The sequence below is a fragment of the Peromyscus maniculatus genome, chromosome 13, assembly GCF_049852395.1.
Source record: "Peromyscus maniculatus bairdii isolate BWxNUB_F1_BW_parent chromosome 13, HU_Pman_BW_mat_3.1, whole genome shotgun sequence".
Lineage (NCBI taxonomy): Eukaryota > Metazoa > Chordata > Mammalia > Rodentia > Cricetidae > Peromyscus > Peromyscus maniculatus.
In genome coordinates this window covers 55,650,807-55,671,787 of record NC_134864.1, presented here as the reverse complement: position 1 = coordinate 55,671,787, position 20,981 = coordinate 55,650,807, and the positions used below count along the sequence as shown (strand labels likewise).

The window sequence follows — 20,981 nt, the reverse complement described above, 5'->3', positions numbered from 1 at the left end:
CCCGCTACCGCCCCCCTGCAACCCCATACAGGGTCTCCGGAGTCGGAAGCAAAACGCACGGGACCACTTCCGCCCAACTTCTTTCCTACATTGCCCGGAGCTTCGGGGCAGGGCGGAAGTGACGCGCAGGGGAGTTTCTGGGGCTGGTGAGTAGTGGGCGCGTGGAAGGCTCGCTGGGTTCCCCTCGCTGAAGCTGTACATGAGAGCGGGCTGCAGTGATGATCGGGTGCCGCGGAGGACGAGGGCGGGAGAGATTGGGGCGGAACACTCCCTGGCTGCCGGAGGGGAGAGGGTCCTGACTCAAGGATTAAAGGCTGTGCCCTATGGCCCTTGACTGTTCTGGACACGGACGGCCTTGAAGGCAGAGCCCCACCCGAGGGTAAAGAGGGCTCCCATGCAACTTGAAATTAGCAAGTGGCTGTGCAGAGGGCTAAAGGTAGCCCGAGAGTTAGGGTCTAGCCTTGTACCAGCTCAGCCTCTCCACTGCCCTGTAGTTCAGTCCGTCCGTTTCAGAAGACAGTTTCTTCCCAGGAGTTCTCGTTCACACTCACTAGTGCGGTGTAGAATCGGAGGTGAAGTCCTCTCAAGCTGTCAGGTGGTTTCAGGAGGCCCCCATATTAGTGCAGAAACTATTGTAACTGTATTGTGAGCGCATCGTGTCAGAAACAGAGGGACACATTCATGTCCTCTCACAATAGACGTTTATTGACTGACAATAAAGTCAATCACAAGGTACGTCAGCTTTGTTGGTAACAACTGGCCAAATATTCCCAATTTCCTGGATAGCTGGTTGTGGCAAACACGTTTCTTTTATTCAAAGCTACTGTTAACTTCCAGATCACTCATTACCCATCACATGGTAAATATATCTATGTACTTGTCGTCTATTTTGAATTGTTTTGTGACACGCCCTCCCATCCTCCAGTTGAAGGGCCACAGAGTATGTGGGTAAATGCCTACGCTTTTCTTCTCCTTCCTGGAGCAGGTAGTGCTCATTCAGGGGCAGCAGCTCTGGCCTCTTCTTTCCTTGACTGTGCTCATTTGTGGTGACCTGTTTGCCTCAGTTCTTGCTCACGCACTCAATATGTTACATTTGCACTCAATATGTTACATTTTAAATAACATTCGTGAAAGGGTCTGGATGTAACCAGGCTGGCCGTGAACTCACCGGATAGCTGCAGATGACCTTGAACCTCAGATCCCCGGTTTCTGCTCCCCAGCTGCTGGGGTTACAGACATGTGCCACCATACCCAGTTTCTGTGGTGCTGGGGACCGGACCCTTGTGTGTGTCTGTGGATGTGAGCGCAGCACAGAAATACAGGGTGTGAGCGTGAAGTGGTGGTGGGGAGAGTGGGGAGGGTGTAAGAGGTGATGAGCACTTGTATTTTATCAGACTTTGCCAGGTGATAGACTCAGGCCTTTGTTTCTTTAGATGGCTGTGAGGTGGGTTGTCATGTCTCCATTTTGTACATGAGGGGAAAGGTTAAGCCGGGCCGTGGTGGTGGTGCACGCCTTTAATCCCAGCACTCGGGAAGTAGAGACAGTTGGATCTCTGTGAGTTTGATTCCAGCCTGGTCTACAGAGCGAGTTCCAGGACAGCCAGGGCTACATGGAGAAACGCTGTCTCAAAAAAACAAAAGCCGGCTGGTGGTGGTGGTGGTGAATGCCTTTAAATCTCAGCACTTGGGAAGCAGAAGCCGGTGAATCTCGGTGAGTTCGAGGCCAGCCTGGTTTACAAAGTGATTTTAGGGACAGCTAGGACTGTTACACAGAGGAACTCTGTCTCAAAAAAAAAAAAAAAAAAAAAAAGAAAAGAAAAGAAAAAGAAAAAAAGTTAAAAAATCAAATGACTTAGCTCGGCCACTACTTGAATCTGGGTCTTGGTGACAGTTTTTTTACTCATGTTCTTGATGCCTCCAAGTGCAGAGCTGAACTGTATGTAAATACCACTTCCTGTGTTTTGACCAGCCACGGCACGATTACCTGGTTTCTGTATGCTGCCCTCTGTACAGCTGGTCTCTACGAGCATCCGGCTTGCCCCGTCCTGGATCTGCAGTTCTTCTCACTCCTTCATGGATCTGAAGGCTCTCCTTTCCTCCTTGAACGACTTTGCATCCCTCTCCTTTGCTGAGAGTTGGGACAACGTGGGGTTGCTGGTGGAGCCGAGCCCTCCCCATACTGTGAAGACACTCTTCCTGACCAACGACTTGACGGAGGAGGTCATGGAGGAGGCTCTGCAAAAGAAGGCCGACCTCATTCTCTCCTACCATCCGCCCATCTTCCGGGCCATGAAGCGCGTAACTTGGAAAACCTGGAAGGAGCGCCTGGTGATCCGGGCGCTGGAGAACAGGGTCGCCATCTACTCCCCCCACACGGCCTATGATGCCGCACCCCAGGGAGTCAACAGCTGGTTGGCCAAGGGGCTTGGTGAGAAACATTGTATCCTTCCATAGTTAATGATTTCTCTACAGATGCTTCGAAATTTTAGAATGTCTTCCTAGTAAAGTTTTGTTTTTAGGGGAAGTGGAGTTTTTCTGTTTTTTATACAGTGCATTATTTATAAAATAATGTGTTGCTTAAATGTGGTAATTAAGTTTCTCTTGAAAATGTATTTATTTTTATATCCGTTAAGTGTTTTGTCTGCTTGTATGGGAGTGCACCACATGTGTGTAGGGCTCATGAAGGCCAGAAGAGAGTGCGGGATCCTCTCGAGTTGGAGTTACAGTCAGTTGATGAAGGGCTCTAGCGGGCTTGAGCTCGGCGAACGTGGGGCCAACGGGTCTTGCCTTTTGTCCTTCTCCCTTGCTAAACCGTTAGATCACACTCCTAAAGCTGGCCCCTGAAATCCATTCCCTTATTTGGCCACTGACTCATTCCTGAGACAAAACACCCAGGTCCAACCATCAAAATTCATTATTTGGCCAACATGTCCAATCAGGATTGACTACTGACCCTAGCACAGACCTTTTTCTCCTTAAAACCCACTTCTGCAAAAAGCACCTGCTTGCTTGCTTGTGCCTGCTGCTGTTTGCAGAGCTCCTCCCCCAGGAAACAAAGCTCCTCCATGCTGAGAATGTCCTGTCCAGTTATGCCCTGTACCGACTCCGAGGGGGCCACCCTCCCTTACCGTTGTGAAGTTCTGTGTGGGCGCTGGGAATCAAGCCCAGGTCCCCTGCAAGAGCAAGTACTACTCTTCACCACTGAACCAGCTCTCCAGCCCAAGTTTTATTTGAAAAATGAACTATTTATAGGGCCTGAAGAATTGGCTCAGCAGTTAAGCAACATTTTGTAGCTCTTACAGAGGACCTGGGTTCCCAGCAGCCACATGGAGGCTCCCCACCATCGGTAACCCCAGTCCCAGGGGAACCAATGCCCTTCTAACCTCTGTGGACACACACACATGATGCCTACACATAATGCAGGCAGAACATTTGTACACATAAAAATAATGAAATAAATAAATCTAAACAAAATCTTTTAAGAAAGAAAAATGAAACATTGTAAATTAGGCTTGGCGTGGGAGAAGCCTGTACTCCGAAATCTTATTCTTTAAGCACCCAGGAAGCTGAATCAGGAGAGCTTCGGTTTAAGGCCAGCCTGAGCTATGTAGCCAGACACTGCCTAAATCCCATCACACATCATCCCACCAAAACATAAGCAAAACAAACCATGGAACGTTTTTTGTTGTTTTGCTACCGAGTCTGGTGCCGCTCAGGCTGGCTTGCACTCTATGCAGAGGATTGTCCTAATTTGCTTTTATAGCTGGGGTAGACACCATGACCAAAAGCACCCTGAGAAGGCAAGGGTTTGTTTCATCTTACAGCCCATCATGAAGGGAAGTGAGGGTAGGAACTGAAGCGGAGGCCACACAGGAACACCGCTTACTGGCTTGCCCCTCGTGGCTCCCTTAGCCTGCTTTCTTAAAGAACCCAGGACCACCTACTCAGGGTCCTGGGTCTTCTTCCTACATCAACCCTTAATCAAGAACATGCCCCATAGACTTGCCTCCAGGCAGTCTGACGGAGGCATTGTTTTCAATTGACGGTTCCTTTTCCCAGATGACCTTGGCTTGTGACAAGCTGACCAGCGCTGGGATGAATAAGCGAGTGTGAGGCGTCATTGCTAGGTGACTGTCATTCAGATGACAGTGTCAGCACCCCGGGCGGGCGCTCACAGCTCTGGAACCAAAGCTCAGCACCTTCGGGATACGCCTGCTGCGTCAGTTACTTAGACACCAAGGTTTCTGTCTGCTTTGCTGTTTTGCTCTTCTTTACGTATCTTTATTATGGGGTGACTGTGGGAGCGCCCATTTGTGGAGGTCAGAGGACACCCTTCAGGAGTGGGTTCTCTCCTTCCACCCTGGGTTTCCGGAACTGAACTCGGGTCCTGAGGCGTATGTGACAAGTACCTTTCCCCGGTGAGCCACCACTGCCCGCCCCCACCTTACCTAGAGAAGGGCCTCAAGCTTCGGATCCCCAGCTTCAGTCTCCCAGGCTAGAGTGAGTGTGTCGACCACACCCAGCACAGCATCAGGATCTCACTAAACGCTTGTATCCTGTACCGTGAGCATTTCGATACTCGATGTGGGCTCAAGCAATTTTGTTGTTGTTTGGTTTGGTTCTTTGTTTTGTTTTGTTTTTCTTTCTTTCCTTCCTTTCTTTCTTCCTTCCTTCCTTTCTTTTTTTTTTTTTGAGACAGTCTCACTGTGTAGTCTTGGCTAACCTGGAGCTTACTATGTAGACCAGGCTGGCCTCAAACTCACAGAGATCCACCTGCCTCTGACTCCCCAGTTCTGGGATTAAAAGTGTGTACCGCCACACTTGGCCTTGGACTGTGACGTCTTGATAATAAAATAGCCATTATAAATGTGTTCAACATATAAGTATTTGTGATCTATACTGTGGTTTGAGTGACCAAACAGTGGATAATTTTTTTAAAAAAAAATCAGTGATTCAGTCTTTTTTGTCCAAGATTTCCTGAAATATGAGTCTTTGGAAAATAATTGGGAAAATAGATTTTATTTTGTGTGTCTAGACCAGATTTTTAGATATAGTGATGAGCATCTAATGGTTATGTGTGTATGTTCACATATATAAACAGGAAAGTGGATGCTGAGACATTTCGTATAGATTTTACTTAGAATAGTTTATCTCTTTAGTTCTAAAGCACTACAAAAGCCTTGATGTCCCCACAACTTTTTCCTCAGGAACTTGCACTGCCAGGCCCATCCACCCCTCCAAAGCTCCTAACTATCCCACAGAGGGGGCCCACCGAGTAGAAGTCAGTGTGAACCACACCCAAGACCTGGACAAAGTCGTGTCCGCAGTGAAAGGAATCGGAGAGGTTTCCGTCACTTCTTTCTCCGCTAGGTACATTATACCTTCCTCTGTTTTCAAAGCTTGTTTGATATTATTTATGTAGTGTGTGTATTCGTATGGACAGATGTGTACCATAGTGCATGTGTGGAGGTCAGAAGACGTCTTGGGGGAAGTAGTTCCCTCCCACCACTGCATGGGTTCCACAGGATGAGGTCATATGCAGGCTCGGCAGTCAGAATCTTCACGCCCAAACCATCTCACTGCGCTGCCCCTTCTCCGTTGTTTGGTTTGCTTTAGTTTGTCTTTGAGCCGGGGTCTCATGATGTCTGCAGGCTGCCTGCAAACCCCCGCCCCTGCCTCCAAGTGTCGGGGTGACAGAGGGGAGCTACTACTCCTGGCTCTTTTTCTTTTTGAGGTTTGTTTATTTATGGGAGTTTCGTCTGCACTTACGGCTGTGTTCCACCTGTGTGCCTGGGGCCAGGGAGGCCAGAAGAGGGCAGTGGATCCCCTGAGACTGGAGATGCAGACAGTCCTGACCCACTGTGTGGGCGCTCTCCAAGAGCAGCCCTTCCCTGCAGCCTTCAGAAAGCATTTTGAACTTTCCTGGTAGTACTGAGAGGGAATTGTTTTTACTTTGAAGGAGGTAGTCAGACCCTAGTGATGTATTCATGCAAGGCTCAGTTTTATAGTTTCCAGTAAAACAGTGATTCCCAAGCACTTGAAATGAAAGTGCCTCTGGGAAGGTCCATCATTTGGTCCTTTTTTTTTTTGTTTTTTTTTTTTGTTTTTTTTTTTAGTTTTTTTTTGTTTTTTGTTTTTCGAGACAGGGTTTCTCTGTGTAGCTTTGCGCCTTTCCTGGAGCTCACTTGGTAGCCCAGGCTGGCCTCGAACTCACAGAGATCCGCCTGGCTCTGCCTCCCGAGTGCTGGGATTAAAGGCGTGCGCCACCAACGCCCGGCTCATTTGGTCCTTTAAAGGTGGGATAAGAGAGGCTCTCTCAGCCAATTCATCCTGATACCCATGGAAGCATCAGGGAAGGTCAAGATTGGGGGTCTATCAGAGGTGGAGCACATGCCTGTGACGTGTGGGCTCTGGTATTCTAACACCACCGGGAAAGGAAAGAGAGAGAAAAGGCTGGGCTGGGGGGATGGCCTCGTGGGTAAAAGTACACGCTGCCAGAGTGGTGACCTGAGATCAGTCCCTGGAACCCACGTGGTGGGGAGAGAGAACCCACTCCTGCAAGTTGGCCTCTGACCTCCACTGCCCAAATGCACATGCCCCTCCCCTCCAGTGTAATTAAAACCAAAAGAACGGGAAAGGAAAGGCAGCAAGTACACAAAAGTAGGACTTAACAATTGTTGTTTTTTCAGATTTATTATTTATTACATATACAGTGTTTTGTCTTTGTGTATCCCTGCAGGCCAGAAGAGGGCACCAGGTCTCATTATAGATGATTATGAGCCACCATGCGGTTGCTGGGAATTGAACTCAGGTCCTCTGGAAGAGTAGTCAGTGCTCTTAACCTCTGAGCCATCTCTCCAGCCCCAACAATTGTTTTTAAAACAAAGATAAATGATTTCTTATTGAACTTGAAATCTTTATAGGACTACAAGAAGAGATCAGTTTGATTCATGGATTGTTTATGGATTTTTTTGTTTGTTTTTGTTTTTTGGGTTTTGTTTGTTTTTTTGTGAAAAGGTCTCACTATTTAGTCCAAACTTCCCTCAAACTCACAACCCTTCTGCCTTAGTATGCCAAATACTGTGCTTACAGGTGTATATCTCCACCCCCAGTGGAATAATGGTTTTTATTATTGTTATTTTATGTGCATTGGCATTTTGCCTGCATACATGTCTGTGGGAGGGTGTTGGAGTTTCTGGTACTGAGCTTACAGACAGTTGTGAGCTGCCATGTGGGTCCTGGGAATTGAACCCGGGTCCTCTGGAAGAGCAGTTGGTGCTCTTAATTCGAGCCATCTCTCGGGCCCCCAGAATAATGGTTAAGTATAGATTGCTTTTGCTTTATGCATTGTAGACAGGCATTCTCCCACTGAGCTCCATCCCCCTGCATTAAATACAGATTTTTTTTTTTTATCATAAAATCATTACAAATATCCTACAGTAGTCTGGGTGGAATTTCCAGGCTCTAAAACACCGTCATTCTTGGAACATTGAGTGGTTTGATATCACCGGAAGTATTCTGCCACACTGAAATACCATGCAATACTTAAATAAAAAAACAAATAAATTGAAAGTAAGGCACTAAAAAATTCAAACAAGGCTGGGCATGATGGCACACGCCTTTAAACCCAGCACTTGGGAGACAGAGGCAGGCAGATCTCTGTGACTTTGAGGACAGCCAGGGCTACACAGAAAACTGTCTCAAAAAAAAAAATTAAAATTAAAAATCTAAAAGTCTAAACAACAGCTTTTGGGATGGCTCAGTGGGTAAAGTTGCTGACTCATGCCCTGAGTTTGATCCCTGGACCCACATGGTGGTAGGAAAACCGTGTCCCAAAAGTTGTCCTCTGATATCCACACGTGTGCTGTGGTGTGCATGTACACACACACACACACACACACACACACACACACACATACACACGCATGCACACAGGTGTACACACACCCCTGATGTATAAAAAAATGACTCAGTCCAAACAATCCTTCCCTTGTTTACAGAGAACTAGGGACTTCTGTATCCCACACTGGCCTCAGACTTTTGACCCTTTAACCTCGGCCTTTCAAGTGTTAGGGTACAGGCATGTGTCACCCCACCCTGCTGAGAAGTAGGTATCCTTCTAACCATACATAGATAGGAATATAAAGAAATATAGTTTTGTTTTACATGTTGTTTTGGTTTTATTTATTTATTTTTGACACAGGGGTCTCACTATCTCACTATATACCCCTGGTTGTCATGGAAGTTCTTATGTAGACCAGGCTGGCCTCAAACTCACAGAGATCCACCTGCCTCTGCCCCCAGAGTACTGGGATTAAAGACACGCACCACCACACCGGGCATACACATTTTTTTTTTTTTAACAAATGGCGTGCTATGGGTGCTGGGAACTGAACTCTGGTCCTTTGCAAAGAGCACAGGCATTCTTAACCGCTAAGCCATCTTTCCAGCCCATTTGTTTGTTTGACTTTGTCTTTTTGTTTTCTTTATTGGTTTGTTTTTTGAGATGGTCTCTTCTATATAGTCCTAGCTGTTATATAGACCCGGCTGGCCTTGAACTCACAGAGAACCCCCTGCCTCTGCCTTCCACGAGCTAGGATCAAAGGTGTTCATCACTACACTTGACTTTGAGGTAGCAAGTCTCATGTACTCCAGGTTGGCCTCTACCTCCTGATCTTGCCTCTCCTTCCCAAGTGCTGGGATTATAGGCGTGTGCTACCCACCGGGTCAGATTACCTTCTAAGGTGCCTTTTGTTTCTAGAATTCTGTGGTCACTAAAACTCAGTGTGTGGTTTTTGTTTGGAGGCAGGGTTTGGCTATATGCTGCTGTCTGGCCTTAAACTCAGCACAGTCCTTCTGCCTTGGCCTCCTGAGTGGAGGAGTTACAGGCACATGGCCCCATGCTTTTCTGTAAGACTCTTAACAGTGCTTTGTTTTGAGAATCCCTAGAGCCCTGCATCTCAGAATGTGGCTCAAGGACTGTCTGTCTGTCCTTCATGGGTACTTACTGTCAATGCAGATTTGTGGCTTCATTCCTTTCTGTATAATTTGGATTCGGTCATTGAAATTTACCCTGGGAGGGTGAAGACACTTGCTGCCAAGCCTGATGGGACTTGGTTTTGATCCCTGGGACCTGCATGGTAGAAAGAGGAAATCAGAGGGCTGGAGAGATAACTCACTGGTTTAGAGCACCAACTGCTCTTCCAGAGGACCCGGGTTCAATTCCCAGCACCCACATGGCAGCTCACAACTGTTTGTAACTCCAGTTCCAGGGAATCTGACACCCTCACAAAGACAAATGTGCAATAAATAAATAAATAAATATTTAAGAAAAAAAGAAAGAGGAAATCAACTCCCACAAATTGTACTCTGATTCACACCTACACCGTGACACGTGCACACTGTGTCATGTACTCACACACACATGTGCATGCACACATACGTGTAAAAAATAAAGTTTCCATTTTCTCTGTCTCTGGCTATAGATGTTCTATTTTCCTGGACCTGTTGAAGGATTCAGTCACTGTTATTAGGCTTAAGATGTCAGCAGGTTCCGAGGCAGCACAGTCTGAGAACACTGTTGGTTGGGATTGAGCAAGTTCTGCTGATCACATCTTTGGTTTCATGTAAATGTTTGTAGCAGGTTATAGACTGTGGGGTATTTGAACTACTTTACCTTAGTCAAATAGCTGATTTCTTTCTAGGTGTGATGACGAGGAACACACACGAATCAGCCTGAATTGTACTCAGAAGGCTTTAATGCAGGTGCTAGCTTTTCTCTCCCAGAACAGACAACTTTATCAGAAAACAGAAATTCTGTCACTGGAGAAGGTATTTCTGCCCTCATGTTGCTGAGCATTGTGACAGCTGTGTTGGCCATGACTAGCATGTGGATACAGTGTGTTTAATGTGTGAATGTTGGCCATGACTGGCATGTGGATACTGCATGTGTTGAATGATGTGTGAGTGTTGGCCATGACTGACATGCGGATCCTGTGTGTGTTGAATGATGTGTGAGTGTTGGCCATGACTGACATGCAGATCCTGTGTGTGTTGAATGATGTGTGAGTGTTGGCCATGACTGACATGCAGATCTTGTGTGTGTGTTGAATGATGTGTGAGTGTTGGCCATGACTGACATGCGGATCTTGTGTGTGTTGAATGTGTGAATGACTGGCCATGACTGACATGCGGATCCTGTGTGTGTTGAATGATGTGTGAGTGTTGGCCATGACTGACATGCGGATCTTGTGTGTGTTGAATGATGTGTGAGTGTTGGCCATGACTGACATGCGGATCTTGTGTGTGTTGAATGTGTGAATGATTGGCCATGACTGACATGTGGATCTTGTGTGTGTTGAATGTGTGAATGACTGGCCATGACTGACATGTGGATCTTGTGTGTGTTGAATGTGTGAATGACTGGCCTGCAGATCCTGGGTGTTGAATGATGTGTGAGTGTTGGCAGATTGCATTACTATTGTTCTTGTGCTGCAGATGCATTTGTCAACTATTAAGTCACCAAGGGCCAGCAAGACGGCTCAGCAGGTAGAGGTGGCTGTGGCCAAGCCTGGCCCCGTGAGTGTGATTCACAGAACTCACAGACGGAGAGAACCGACTGAGTGTGCACACACAGACACACACAAGCACCGAGAGTGGTGAGGACGTATTCCTGGAAACTTTATCGTGAGGAGATAGTCTAGGATTAGGAAAGCACTGTTCTTTCTTCTTCGTGGTTTTAGCCCTGGTATTCATTGCCCTCCTGTATTAGTTCCTTTCCTGTTGCTGTGACAAAATACCATGACCAAGGCAGCTTACAAAAAAGAAAATAAGTGTGTGATTGGGTTTACAGTTTCAAAGGGCTAGAGAGGGCAGAGAAAAGGCAAGGCGGCCTGAACAGCTGGTAGCTCACATCTCGATCCACAAGTAGAAAGCAGAGGGAGAGCACTGGGAATAACTTGGGTCTTTTGAAACCTCAAAGCCTGCCCCCAGTGACCTCCTCTAACCAGGCCACACCTCCTAATCTTTCCCAAACTCGAACCTTTGGGGTGGGGCTATTTTCACTCAAACTACCACATTCAACATGTTGGCCCCCACGCCATCAGGAAAAATTCATTTCATTTCTAAAGTTCCCATAGTCTTTCACAGTCTCAATACTTTTTAAAAGTCCAAAGTTCAATGTTTTTTCTGAGTGTCATAGTTAGGGTTTTACTGCTGTGAAGAGACACCATGACCACACCAACTTTTATAAAGGAAAAATTTAACTGGGCCTAGCTTACAGTTTCAGAGGTTTAGTCCGATATCTTCATGGTGAGAAGCATGGTGGCATGTAGGCAAATGTGGTCCTGGAGAAGGAGCTGAGAGTTCTACATCTTTTTTTTTTTTTTTTTTTTTTAATTTTTCTTTTCTCTTTTTTTTTTGGCGTGGGGATTCGAGACAGGGTTTCTCTGTAGCTTTGGAGCCTGTCCTGGACTAACTCTGTAGACCAGGCTGCCCTCAAACTCTCAGAGATCCACCTGCCTCTGCCTCCTGAGTGCTGGGATTAAAGGCTTGAGCCACCACCGCTTGGCTTGAGTTCTACATCTTGATCTGTAGGCAGCAAAGGAGACTGTTTTGTCACACTGGGCATAGCTTGAGTATAGGAGACCTCAAGGCCCACCTCCACAGTGACGCGCTTCCTCCAACAAGGCCACACCTCCTAACAGTGCCACTCCCTATGGGCCGAGCATTCACACACCTGAGTCTATGGAGGCCATATCTATTCAAACCACCACACTGAGACTCAAGGCAACCTTTTAATTGTAACCCCCTATGAAATCAAAAAGCAAATTACATACCTCCAACATACAATGGCATAGAATATACATTATCATTCCAAAAAGGAGAATGGGGGCATAGTGAGGAAATACTGGAACAAAGCCAACCTGGAGCCCATCAAGGCAAATTCCAAATCCTGTAGCTGCGTGTCTGGTGTCAGAGGGCTTAGATGGCTCCTCCATTACGGCTTTGCTGAGTGCAACACACTTCTCTTGTTGACCTGCCGGGTGAGAATAAGACCACCACCACAGTTTTTTAAAAAAGATTTATTTATTCTGTACACAGTGTTCTGCCTGCATGTGTCCTTACATCAGAAGAGGGCACCAGATCTCATTACAGATGGTTGTGAGCCACCATGTGGTTGCTGGGAATTGAACTCAGGACCTCTGGAAGAGCAGCCATCTCTCCAGCCCCACTACCACAGTTTTTGACTCAAATTTGAAGCAAGGTTTATTAAATATTGGCCAGGACAATGGACACTGTTTAGGTTCCTATCTGGGACTCTCAGAGACTGGCCACAGATTACGTTAGTCAGTGCTTATAAAGGCAAAACCCACAAGGCTGTATACTTCCCATCTTCATCCAGTCAGGGGACCGAACACATCCTGATGTACTCCCTGCCTGTGTGTGATCAGGCACATCCTGCACAGTTAGGGCAGCCAGCCTGGTTTACAGAAGTGAAAACTTGTGCTTGTCATCTTCCATGAATAGCCCCTGACATTCCAGGAAGTTATCTCTCCTTGGGCAAATCGGGCTTACTGGTTAGAGGCGTTTTTGTTTAATGGGTCTCTTAAGCACAGTGATTCAAACTTAAAATGTTACTTTAGCCGTCACTCTCCTGAGCTGGTTCTATTCTGTCTGCAGCTCTCCTCAGCAGGGACCCCCGGCTCTGACATCTCCAGCATCCTGGGCTCTCTAGTGCAACCCAGGCTTCGCTTTACAAGTCTGCAGAATGGCTTCTCAGTGCCCCATGTAGGGACTTTCCCTCCACCCACTTGGCTTCAGTGGCTCTCCATAGCCGTGGAGGAAGACTCCTTGACATTTTTAGTAGTGCACCCTTTGTAGCTGAAAGGTTTCCTGTGTCCTGTCCGGTCCACAGTTGCTCAGACCCAAGTAAACACACAGAGGCTCATAGTAATTAAAACTGCTCCGCCATTAGCTCAGGCTCACTACTGACTAGCTCTTACACTTAAACTCAGCCCATTTCTGCTAATCTATATGTCGCCAAGTGTTCAGTGGCTTTACCTGTGTGCCATTACATGCTGCTGATTCAGCCTTTCTCTCCCCAGAATTCTTGTCTGCATATCCCGTATATACTTCCTGCCTGGCTACTGGCCAATCAGCATTTTATTAAACCAGTGTACAAAAGCATTATCCCACAGCAACCCTTCAGCTGCCCACTTGAGGTGGAGCCTGTCCCCCTTAAATCACATCTGCAGAAGCCTCTGGTTGTTGCTATTTAGGAACAGAAAATCCCTTAGTTTCACAGGTTGGAAGCTGAACCGGGTGGGGTCTTCCCCTGAGGGCACCCACCTCCATTGCACATCAGTCCTCTCCCGATCTCTTGGCTCAAGCATTACATTCCCTGGTGTTGTTCTCTTCAAACTACAGTTTGTATTTCTTTCTGCCCTGTTTGTCCTTTTTTGTTGTAGATGTGCATAAGAAGTGATAACTAGTGGAGGCCAGAAGAGGGTGTTGGATCCCTTGGAGTTTACAAGTCGTTGTGAGCTGCCGTGTGGGTGCTGGGCACCAAACCCGGGTCCTCTGCAGGAACAGCGAAGTGCTCTTTTTGATGAGCCCTCTCTCCAGCCCCCAGGCTGTCATTCCTTTGTTTCCCTAACAGTAGCACCGACCTTGAATTTAAAAACTTCGTTTTGAATGTGTTAAATATCTAGCAGGGTGTGAGCTCCCAGAAGTTAGATGTTCTTGTTAGGTTTGTATCCCAAACTTTAGCTTGAGCTATCATGAGCTTATGTACACAAATCTTACTGATTCCAATTGTTCTATACATTTCTTTGGACCGGAGAAAGATAATGTTCTAACTTGTGTTTCTCTTCAGCCTTTGCTTCTGAATACCGGAATGGGACGGTTGTGCACACTGGATGAACCTGTCTCCCTGGCAACGATGATAGAGCGAATCAAAGGACACCTGAAGCTAGCTCATCTTCGCTTAGCTCTTGGAGTAGGGAAGACCTTAGGTAAATAGCTTTCATCACCTAGCAGATCTGCTGTGACTTTGGACAGATTTGGTTTGGGATATTTTTGACACCTGACCTCATAGAGCATAGCATGGCTTCAAACTCCTTTTGCCTCTGTCTCCCAAGTGTGTGCTGCTTTCATTCATGTACGTGGTAGAGAACACGTTGGTAGCTCAGGGAGATAATTGGTCTACTTTGTCAACCAGGGTGGGCTGGGCTAGGATGTGGAATACCTCTCCCTGGCCTAAATGATAAAGTGTCTTAGTTTTCTGTGTTCATCTCCAGTCAGCATTGGAAGTCTGTCAGTCATAAACTGGTCACTGTCGCAATGGGAATGGAGGGTTTTACATCACGGAGTCAAAATTCTAGACCGGGCTGGGTGTGGTGGGCCATACCTTTGCTTCTAGCACCTGACAGAAGCAGTGGATCTCTGTGCTTGAGCTCAGTCTACAAAGTGAGTTACAGCTAAGGCTACACCCTGAGAGCCTGCCTTTAAAGGAGGAGAGGAAGAGTGCCTGACACATTTGTAACATCCTGCTTTTTCCCCCCTTTTTAAAGATTTATTTAACTTGGAGTGTTTGTGTGTGTGTTGTCCGACCCCCTGGAGCTGAAGTTACAGGTTGTGAGCCACCAGACATGGATGCTGGGAACCAAACCTGGGTCCTCTGGAAGAGCAGCAAGTGCTTTTAAACTCAGTGTCCATCTCTCCCGCTCTGCATTTCTCTTTCTAGAACTTTCCCACTTGCCTCGGTCTGCAGACCAGCTGAGGTTGGTTGTTAGCACTGAGCAAAGCCTGGAGCTGCAACTCTGCTCTTGCTCAGAGGCGTATGGGTCTGTGCAGCTGCATTCGTTAGAACAATGCCTTGTGTTCCCTGTGTAGAACCAAAGATGGATCTGTTTGCGTAAATTTAAAATAAAATTGTTTTTGGAGCTGGGCATGCTGGCACATGCCTGTAATCTGAACATATGTGGAGCCGAGGCAGGAGGATCACTTGTTCTGCTCAAGTTCTAATTTTGGCTGGCCCCGAATATAGGGTTATCCTCACACATGCTGGGATTATAGGCATGTGCCATCATCATGCCTGCTTTTTCATTTAGCTTTTTTTTTTTTTTTTTTTTTTTTTAGATTTATTTATTTATTATGTATACAGTGTTCTATCTGCATGTATGTCTGCAGGCCAGAAGAGGGCACCAGATCTCATTACAGATGGTTGTGAGCCACCATGTGGTTGCTGGGATTTGAACTCAGGACCTCTGGAAGAGCAGTCGGTGCTCTTAACCTTTGAGCCATCCCTCCAGCCCTAACTCAGATATTTCTTTTTTTTTTTTTTTTTTTTTTGTGTGTTTTTGTTTTTCGAGACCTGGAGCTCACTTGGTAGCCCAGGCTGGCCTCGAACTCACAGAGATCCGCCTGCCTCTGCCTCCCGAGTGCTGGGATTAAAGGCGTGCGCCACCAACGCCCGGCTAGCTTTTTTTTTTTTTTTTTTTTTTTTTTAATCTGCCTGTCTGTCTGTCTATCTATCTATCTATCTATCTATCTATCTATCTATCTATCTATCTATCATTGTCTTTCTATCTATCTATCTATCTATCTATCTATCTATCTATCTATCATTGTCTTTCTATCTATCTATCTATCTATCTATCTATCTATCTATCTATCTATCTATCTATCTATCTATCTAGGTTTTTCAAGACAGAGTTTCTTTGTGAAACAGTCCTAGCTGTCCTGGAACTCACTCTGTAGACCAGGCTGGCCTCGAACTCACACAGATCCACCTGCCTCTGCCTCCCGAGTGCTGGGATTAAAGGTGTGCGCCACCACCACCTGGCTATTGTTTTATTTTTTTGAGACAAGGTTTCACAGTGTAGCCCCTGACTGTCCTGTGACAGCATAATTCATGCACTGGGGAAGAGATTAGCCAGTCTGCGTTAGGGTTAGGATTGGTAGTACAAACGGCGGTGTTAAACTGAAGGGTTCTGTCTATAGTAACACCTCTTGTCTTTGTCTTGAAGAGTCTCCAGTCAGAGTTGTGGCCCTGTGTGCTGGATCTGGGAGCCGTGTTCTACAAGGAGTGGAGGCTGACCTTTACCTCACAGGTAGGAACCTTTCTGGATCTCTTCCTCAACCTTGCTTTACCTCTTAAATATTCAAAACTCGCAGATTTCAGGACCGGGCGTGGCACAGGTGACGTACTTTTCCCCTTTCATTTCTGTTTGTTTTCGAGGTGCAGGGCTTTGAACCCGGGGCCTCCTGCATGCTGGCGAACACTGTACTGCAAGCTATACCACCAACCCCTAGTAAATGTTTTGAACTTGAACTAAACAGGAGCTATATCAAATGAAGGCATACCGTGTTGTCTGTGGAGGGGAGAAATGACTTGAAAGTCTGTTAGTTTGCCCCCTAAATTGATTTCCGTTGGTCTTTATGTAACCACTTTCCTCCTCGGATTCCATGTCAGTAGTGGAAGGCTTTTCTGTCTTGTTATCTGGGCTGGAAAGAGGTTCCTTTGGGCCCCAAAGCTAGTAATCAGTTCTGTTAAGCCAAGCTCTGAAATCTTTCTAGAACCTTCCCTGAAGTACTTACTGCATTGTGCCTCTAATGGTCCCCCAGATTAGTTTTTATTTGGGATTTTACTTTTATTGTGTGTGTGTACCACAGCACACACATAGAGAACTCAGAAGACCACTGTGGGAGTTGGTCCTCACCATGGGAGTTCCTGGGATTGACCTTGATTTCTCAGCTTGAGGGCAAGTACCCTTAGTCATCTCACCCACCGGGCAGGGTCTCACTGGCTAGTCCTGGCTGGCCTGGAACTCACCAGGTAGACCAAGCTAGTTGACCCTGAACTCAGAGACCCTCCACTTCGCCCTCCTGTTCGCTGGGATTGAGGATGTGCACTACCATACCGGGCTCCCTTTGGCTTGGTGTGGTGTATGTACCCTGCCAAGCCTAGAACTCGATGCAAACCAGGCTGGCCTTGAACAGTGGCAGAGATGACAGACTTGTGCGCATGCCCCGTCCAGAATTTGTTTTCCAGATGTAAATACGACGGACTAGCCATTGACTCACGTGTCCAGGTGAAACCTAAGTGAGCATCCTCTCCTGCAGCCCCGGGCTTAGGGCTTCCTCTGCGGACAGTGCCTTTTTCCTGCCCCCTTCTGTACTTTCAGTGATGAGCTCAAAAAACAAAACGGAAACAACACCCCAAGATTGTTCTGGCACCATCCTCCTTCCTCCTAACTCTCCTTTGTCCATTTATTTGTTTGTTTGTTTGTTTATTTATTTATTTGAGGCAGGATCTCACTATGTAGTGAGTAGTAGTGGCTGGCCTCGAACTCACAGAGATCACCTGCCTTTGCCTCAAGTGCTGGGATCAAAGGCATGCGCCACCATGTCCACTACAACCATGCTCTTCTGTTTTTTTGATTTTTGAAACTAAGTCTCGCAGTAAGGCCAGACCAGCCTCAATCTTCCTGCCTCAGTGAGTCTAGCCCAGCTCTGGTTCCTCTGTATCCTAAGAATTCTTTGAGATCTAGGGAGATGCCCCGTTAGTGAAGCACCGGCCGTGCAAGCAGGAGGACCTGAGTGTGGTCCAGAGCCCACCCCGGTGCTGGCGAGGAGACAGAGGACCCGTAGGGTTTACTGTCAGCAGTCTAGGTGAGTTCCTGAGCTCCCTGTTCAATAAAGACCGTCTAACCACATGAGGTGGAGAGAAATTAATAAATGTACTAATTTCCCACCTTCACAGAAGGGCATGTCCTCGTTCTGAGATTAGACAAGGAACCATGGAGGGTAAAGTGTCCGCCTGTCTGCACTTTAGACCCAAACCCTTTACACACACATGGAAGGCTTTGGATTTTCCTGACTAGATCCTTAAACCGAGCAGATAAAGGAGCTTAGTTAAAGAATTGTGGGGAGGCAACAAACAGCTGGGGTGAGTGTCCGGCTGCCTTGGAGAGAAGTCCTGAACTTCAGGTGAGGAACTACATGACCTTGATGACAGTGAAGGAATCACGTGTGAAATCCCTAAGCACACACGCAGGGACAGGCAGTGTCCTTCACCTGGTCACGTGTGAAATCCCTAAGTGCACACGCAGGGACAGGCAGCATCCTTCACCTGGTCACGTGTGAAACCCTAAGTGCACACACAGGGATAGGCAGCGTCCTTCACCTGGTCAAGTGTGAAATCCCTAAGCACACGCAGGGACAGGCAGCGTCCTTCACCTGGTCACGTGTGAAGTCTCTAAGTGCACACGCAGGGACAGGCAGCGTTCTATTATCTGGCACTGTCTTTTTAAGTACTTTTTAAATACATGACAGGTCTCATTGTGACGGGTTCATGCACGTGGACTTTGAACACACACTTGTCCGTCCAGTCTGCTGGTCTCTCCTCTCCCTTCACAACTGCTTCCTCTTTTCTCTCCTTATGAGCCAGTGAGTTTCATTAAAATTGCTCACACCTCTTCTGCCCTCCACCACCCATACATACATGGCATGTACTTGCAAGCATACATATGCATACAGTTAAAAACAGTCTAGTTCTTAAGAATTATAAAGTAATATGTGTATAAGTTCAAGCAATTCCAAAATGTTAAGGTATTTTAAAGGGTGCTCGCATACAAACTATTCCTAACAGTGAACTGATACTATTGTGTAGAGTTGAAAGCAGCCAGCTCACTTTCCCAGTAAGAACACACTTTTCTTATTTTTACATTTAAAAAATTTAGCTGGGATCTGATGGCCCACGCCTTAAATCCCATAACTTGGGAGGCAAAAGCAGGAGGATCTCTGTGAGTTCCAGTACAGCCAGGGCTACACAGAGAAACCCTGTCTCAAACAAAACAAAACAACAAACATTTAAAAAAATTTTAATGGCTTTATGTCTGTAAACCCTGATTAAAGCTTAACTTTCTATAAACCAAATTGTATATAACACACAGGCACACACTTTATTATTTCCAGAGTTTTGTTCATATTCATTATTTTTAATCTCTCCTCCCCCACAATGTTTTTGTTCTCAAATTCAGTCATCAAATTTATAAATATTTTTAAAAATTTACAACATATGTGAGTTTTCCCTTTATCTTTTCACAGTAACTTTCTTTCTTTCTTTCTTTTTGGTTGTTCAAGACAGGGTTTCCCTGTGTAGCTCTGGATGTCCTAGAACTCACTCTGTAGACCAGGCTGGTCTCAAACTCAGAGCTCCTCCTGCCTCTGCCTCCGGAGTGCTGGGATTAGATTAAAGGCACACACCGTACACCACTGCTGCCCAGCCACAATAACTAACAAGGCATTTGTTGACAGGGTCTCCTATAACCTAGGATTGCCTCCAGCTATTTAGCTGAGGCTGGCCGGCATGCTTGATCCTCTTCCTCAGCTTCCCAAGTTCTAGGATTACGGTTATCCATGGCAGCATTCTGCATCAAAAGTATTTATGTCCAAAGTGCTACAAAACTATTTTAACACAAGCATAAGAGGAAAATTCCACACCTAGACTCACGAGACAGGTTATTATAAAAATACTGGCACATTCAAAATGCTATACATACTATCTTCAGGGCATGAGAATAAAGTATAGAGGAAACATAAAATGAAATTCATGCTTTGGGCTCAGGGTAAACAAACTTGCTCTGCAAGTCTGATGACTGGACTTCAGTTCCAGGCACCACAAGGGGAGGAGAGAACTGACTTCTAAAGTTGATTTCCCACCCCCGATAATGCATCAGGACACACACACACACACACGCACATCTTGGTCTTCTTCAGTGCCATCCCCGTATTCTTGCTCCTGAACATAGACGTGACGCAGCACCATAAAGTGATATGTAGTTTGAACTTCCTTTTCCTGGGCAGCAAACGCAGGACCTTGTGGGCCGTTGCATTCATTCATACAGACGCAGGCTCCCTGCTGCGGTGGTCCAGAATGCACACATTCCATGTCTAAGATTTAAGACATTGCTCTTTCCTCCTGGGCAGGTGAAATGTCCCACCATGATGTTCTGGATGCTGCGTCCAAAGGGATAAATGTCATTCTTTGTGAACACAGCAACACCGAACGAGGCTTCCTCTCCGATCTCCAGGAAATGCTGGGTGTCCACTTGGAGAATAAGATTAATATTATCCTGTCTGAGACAGACAGGGACCCTCTTCGTGTGGTTTAAAACACACAAGATGTCATGGTGACACAAGCCACACATCATTTGGATGGAAATGGGACTGTGCAGGAAGAACTGGTGGTGCTGACATCCTGCAGAACGGCTCGATCGACATCGTTTTCAGTTCTTCTGTCTGGCTCGCTAATGTTACGGCTCACAAGGTAAAGACCATATGTAAAGAGTACAATAAAGACAGATATTCACTATAAACCCTTGGAAAAGATGACTAAAACCTGTATGTAACAAGGCATTTTTTGTTTGGTTGCTTGTTTGTGACAGAATCTCCTGTAACCCAGGATAGCCTCCAACTCCTATTTAGCCGAGGCTGGCCTTTAGGTCCCCTTGAGCTGAGGTGCATGCTCACCAAATGCAGGATTAAAGGCATGCACGTACCATTCTTGAGAAGCGGTTCTGTGTGGATGAGGTGTTTCCGTCTCAATGATCTCTGTCACTTAGAGACAGATTTGGAGCCGAGTGTGGTAGTGCAGCTGCAACCCCAGTGTCTGGCAGGCAAAGGGAGGAAGCTTTGGAGTTCCAGGCCTGCCTGGAACCCTGTCTACAAAAGAAAAGCAGCCAGAGAGATGGCTCAGCAGTTACACTTACACACACACACACACACACACACACACACACACACACACACACACACACACACACACACACACGCTGCTCTTGCAGTGGGATGGAATTCACTTCCTGGCACTAACATGGTAGCTCACAATCCCCTGTAACTCAGCTGTAGGGCATCTAACACACTCTGATCTCCATAGGCACCCACACTCACAAAGACAAGAAAAACAGCAAAAA

At 46.5% G+C, this 20,981-nt stretch overlaps 1 protein-coding gene across 4 annotated transcripts; it reads left to right on the top strand.

Annotated features, from left to right (window-relative positions):
- The first annotated feature begins 21 nt into the window (after positions 1-21).
- Nif3l1 (NGG1 interacting factor 3 like 1) lies at positions 22-20,424 on the top strand. Of its 4 annotated transcripts, none has more exons than XM_006975054.4 (7): positions 22-146; positions 1,970-2,428; positions 5,208-5,370; positions 9,705-9,831; positions 13,877-14,015; positions 16,032-16,115; positions 19,996-20,424. In XM_006975054.4, the coding sequence occupies exons 2-7, from the start codon at positions 1,996-1,998 to the stop codon at positions 20,178-20,180; spliced, it is 1,131 nt and encodes a 376-aa protein (XP_006975116.1). In that variant the 5' UTR covers positions 22-146; positions 1,970-1,995; the 3' UTR covers positions 20,181-20,424. The 4 variants fall into 4 exon arrangements, with proteins under 4 accessions (XP_006975116.1, XP_042116265.1, XP_042116266.1 ...); XM_042260331.2 differs by having other exon boundaries at positions 140-379; XM_042260332.2 differs by lacking the exon at positions 22-146 and adding an exon at positions 626-732.
- Positions 20,425-20,981: the final 557 nt, after the last annotated feature.

Coding starts and splice junctions, on each gene's coding strand:
- Nif3l1 (XM_006975054.4), top strand. CDS start 1,996: ATGCTGCCCTCTGTACAGCTGGTCTCTACGAGCATCCGGCTTGCCCCG. Junction 9,832..13,876: donor AAATTCTGTCACTGGAGAAG/GTATTTCTGCCC, acceptor GTTTCTCTTCAG/CCTTTGCTTCTGAATACCGG. Junction 16,116..19,995: donor GGCTGACCTTTACCTCACAG/GTAGGAACCTTT, acceptor CCTCCTGGGCAG/GTGAAATGTCCCACCATGAT.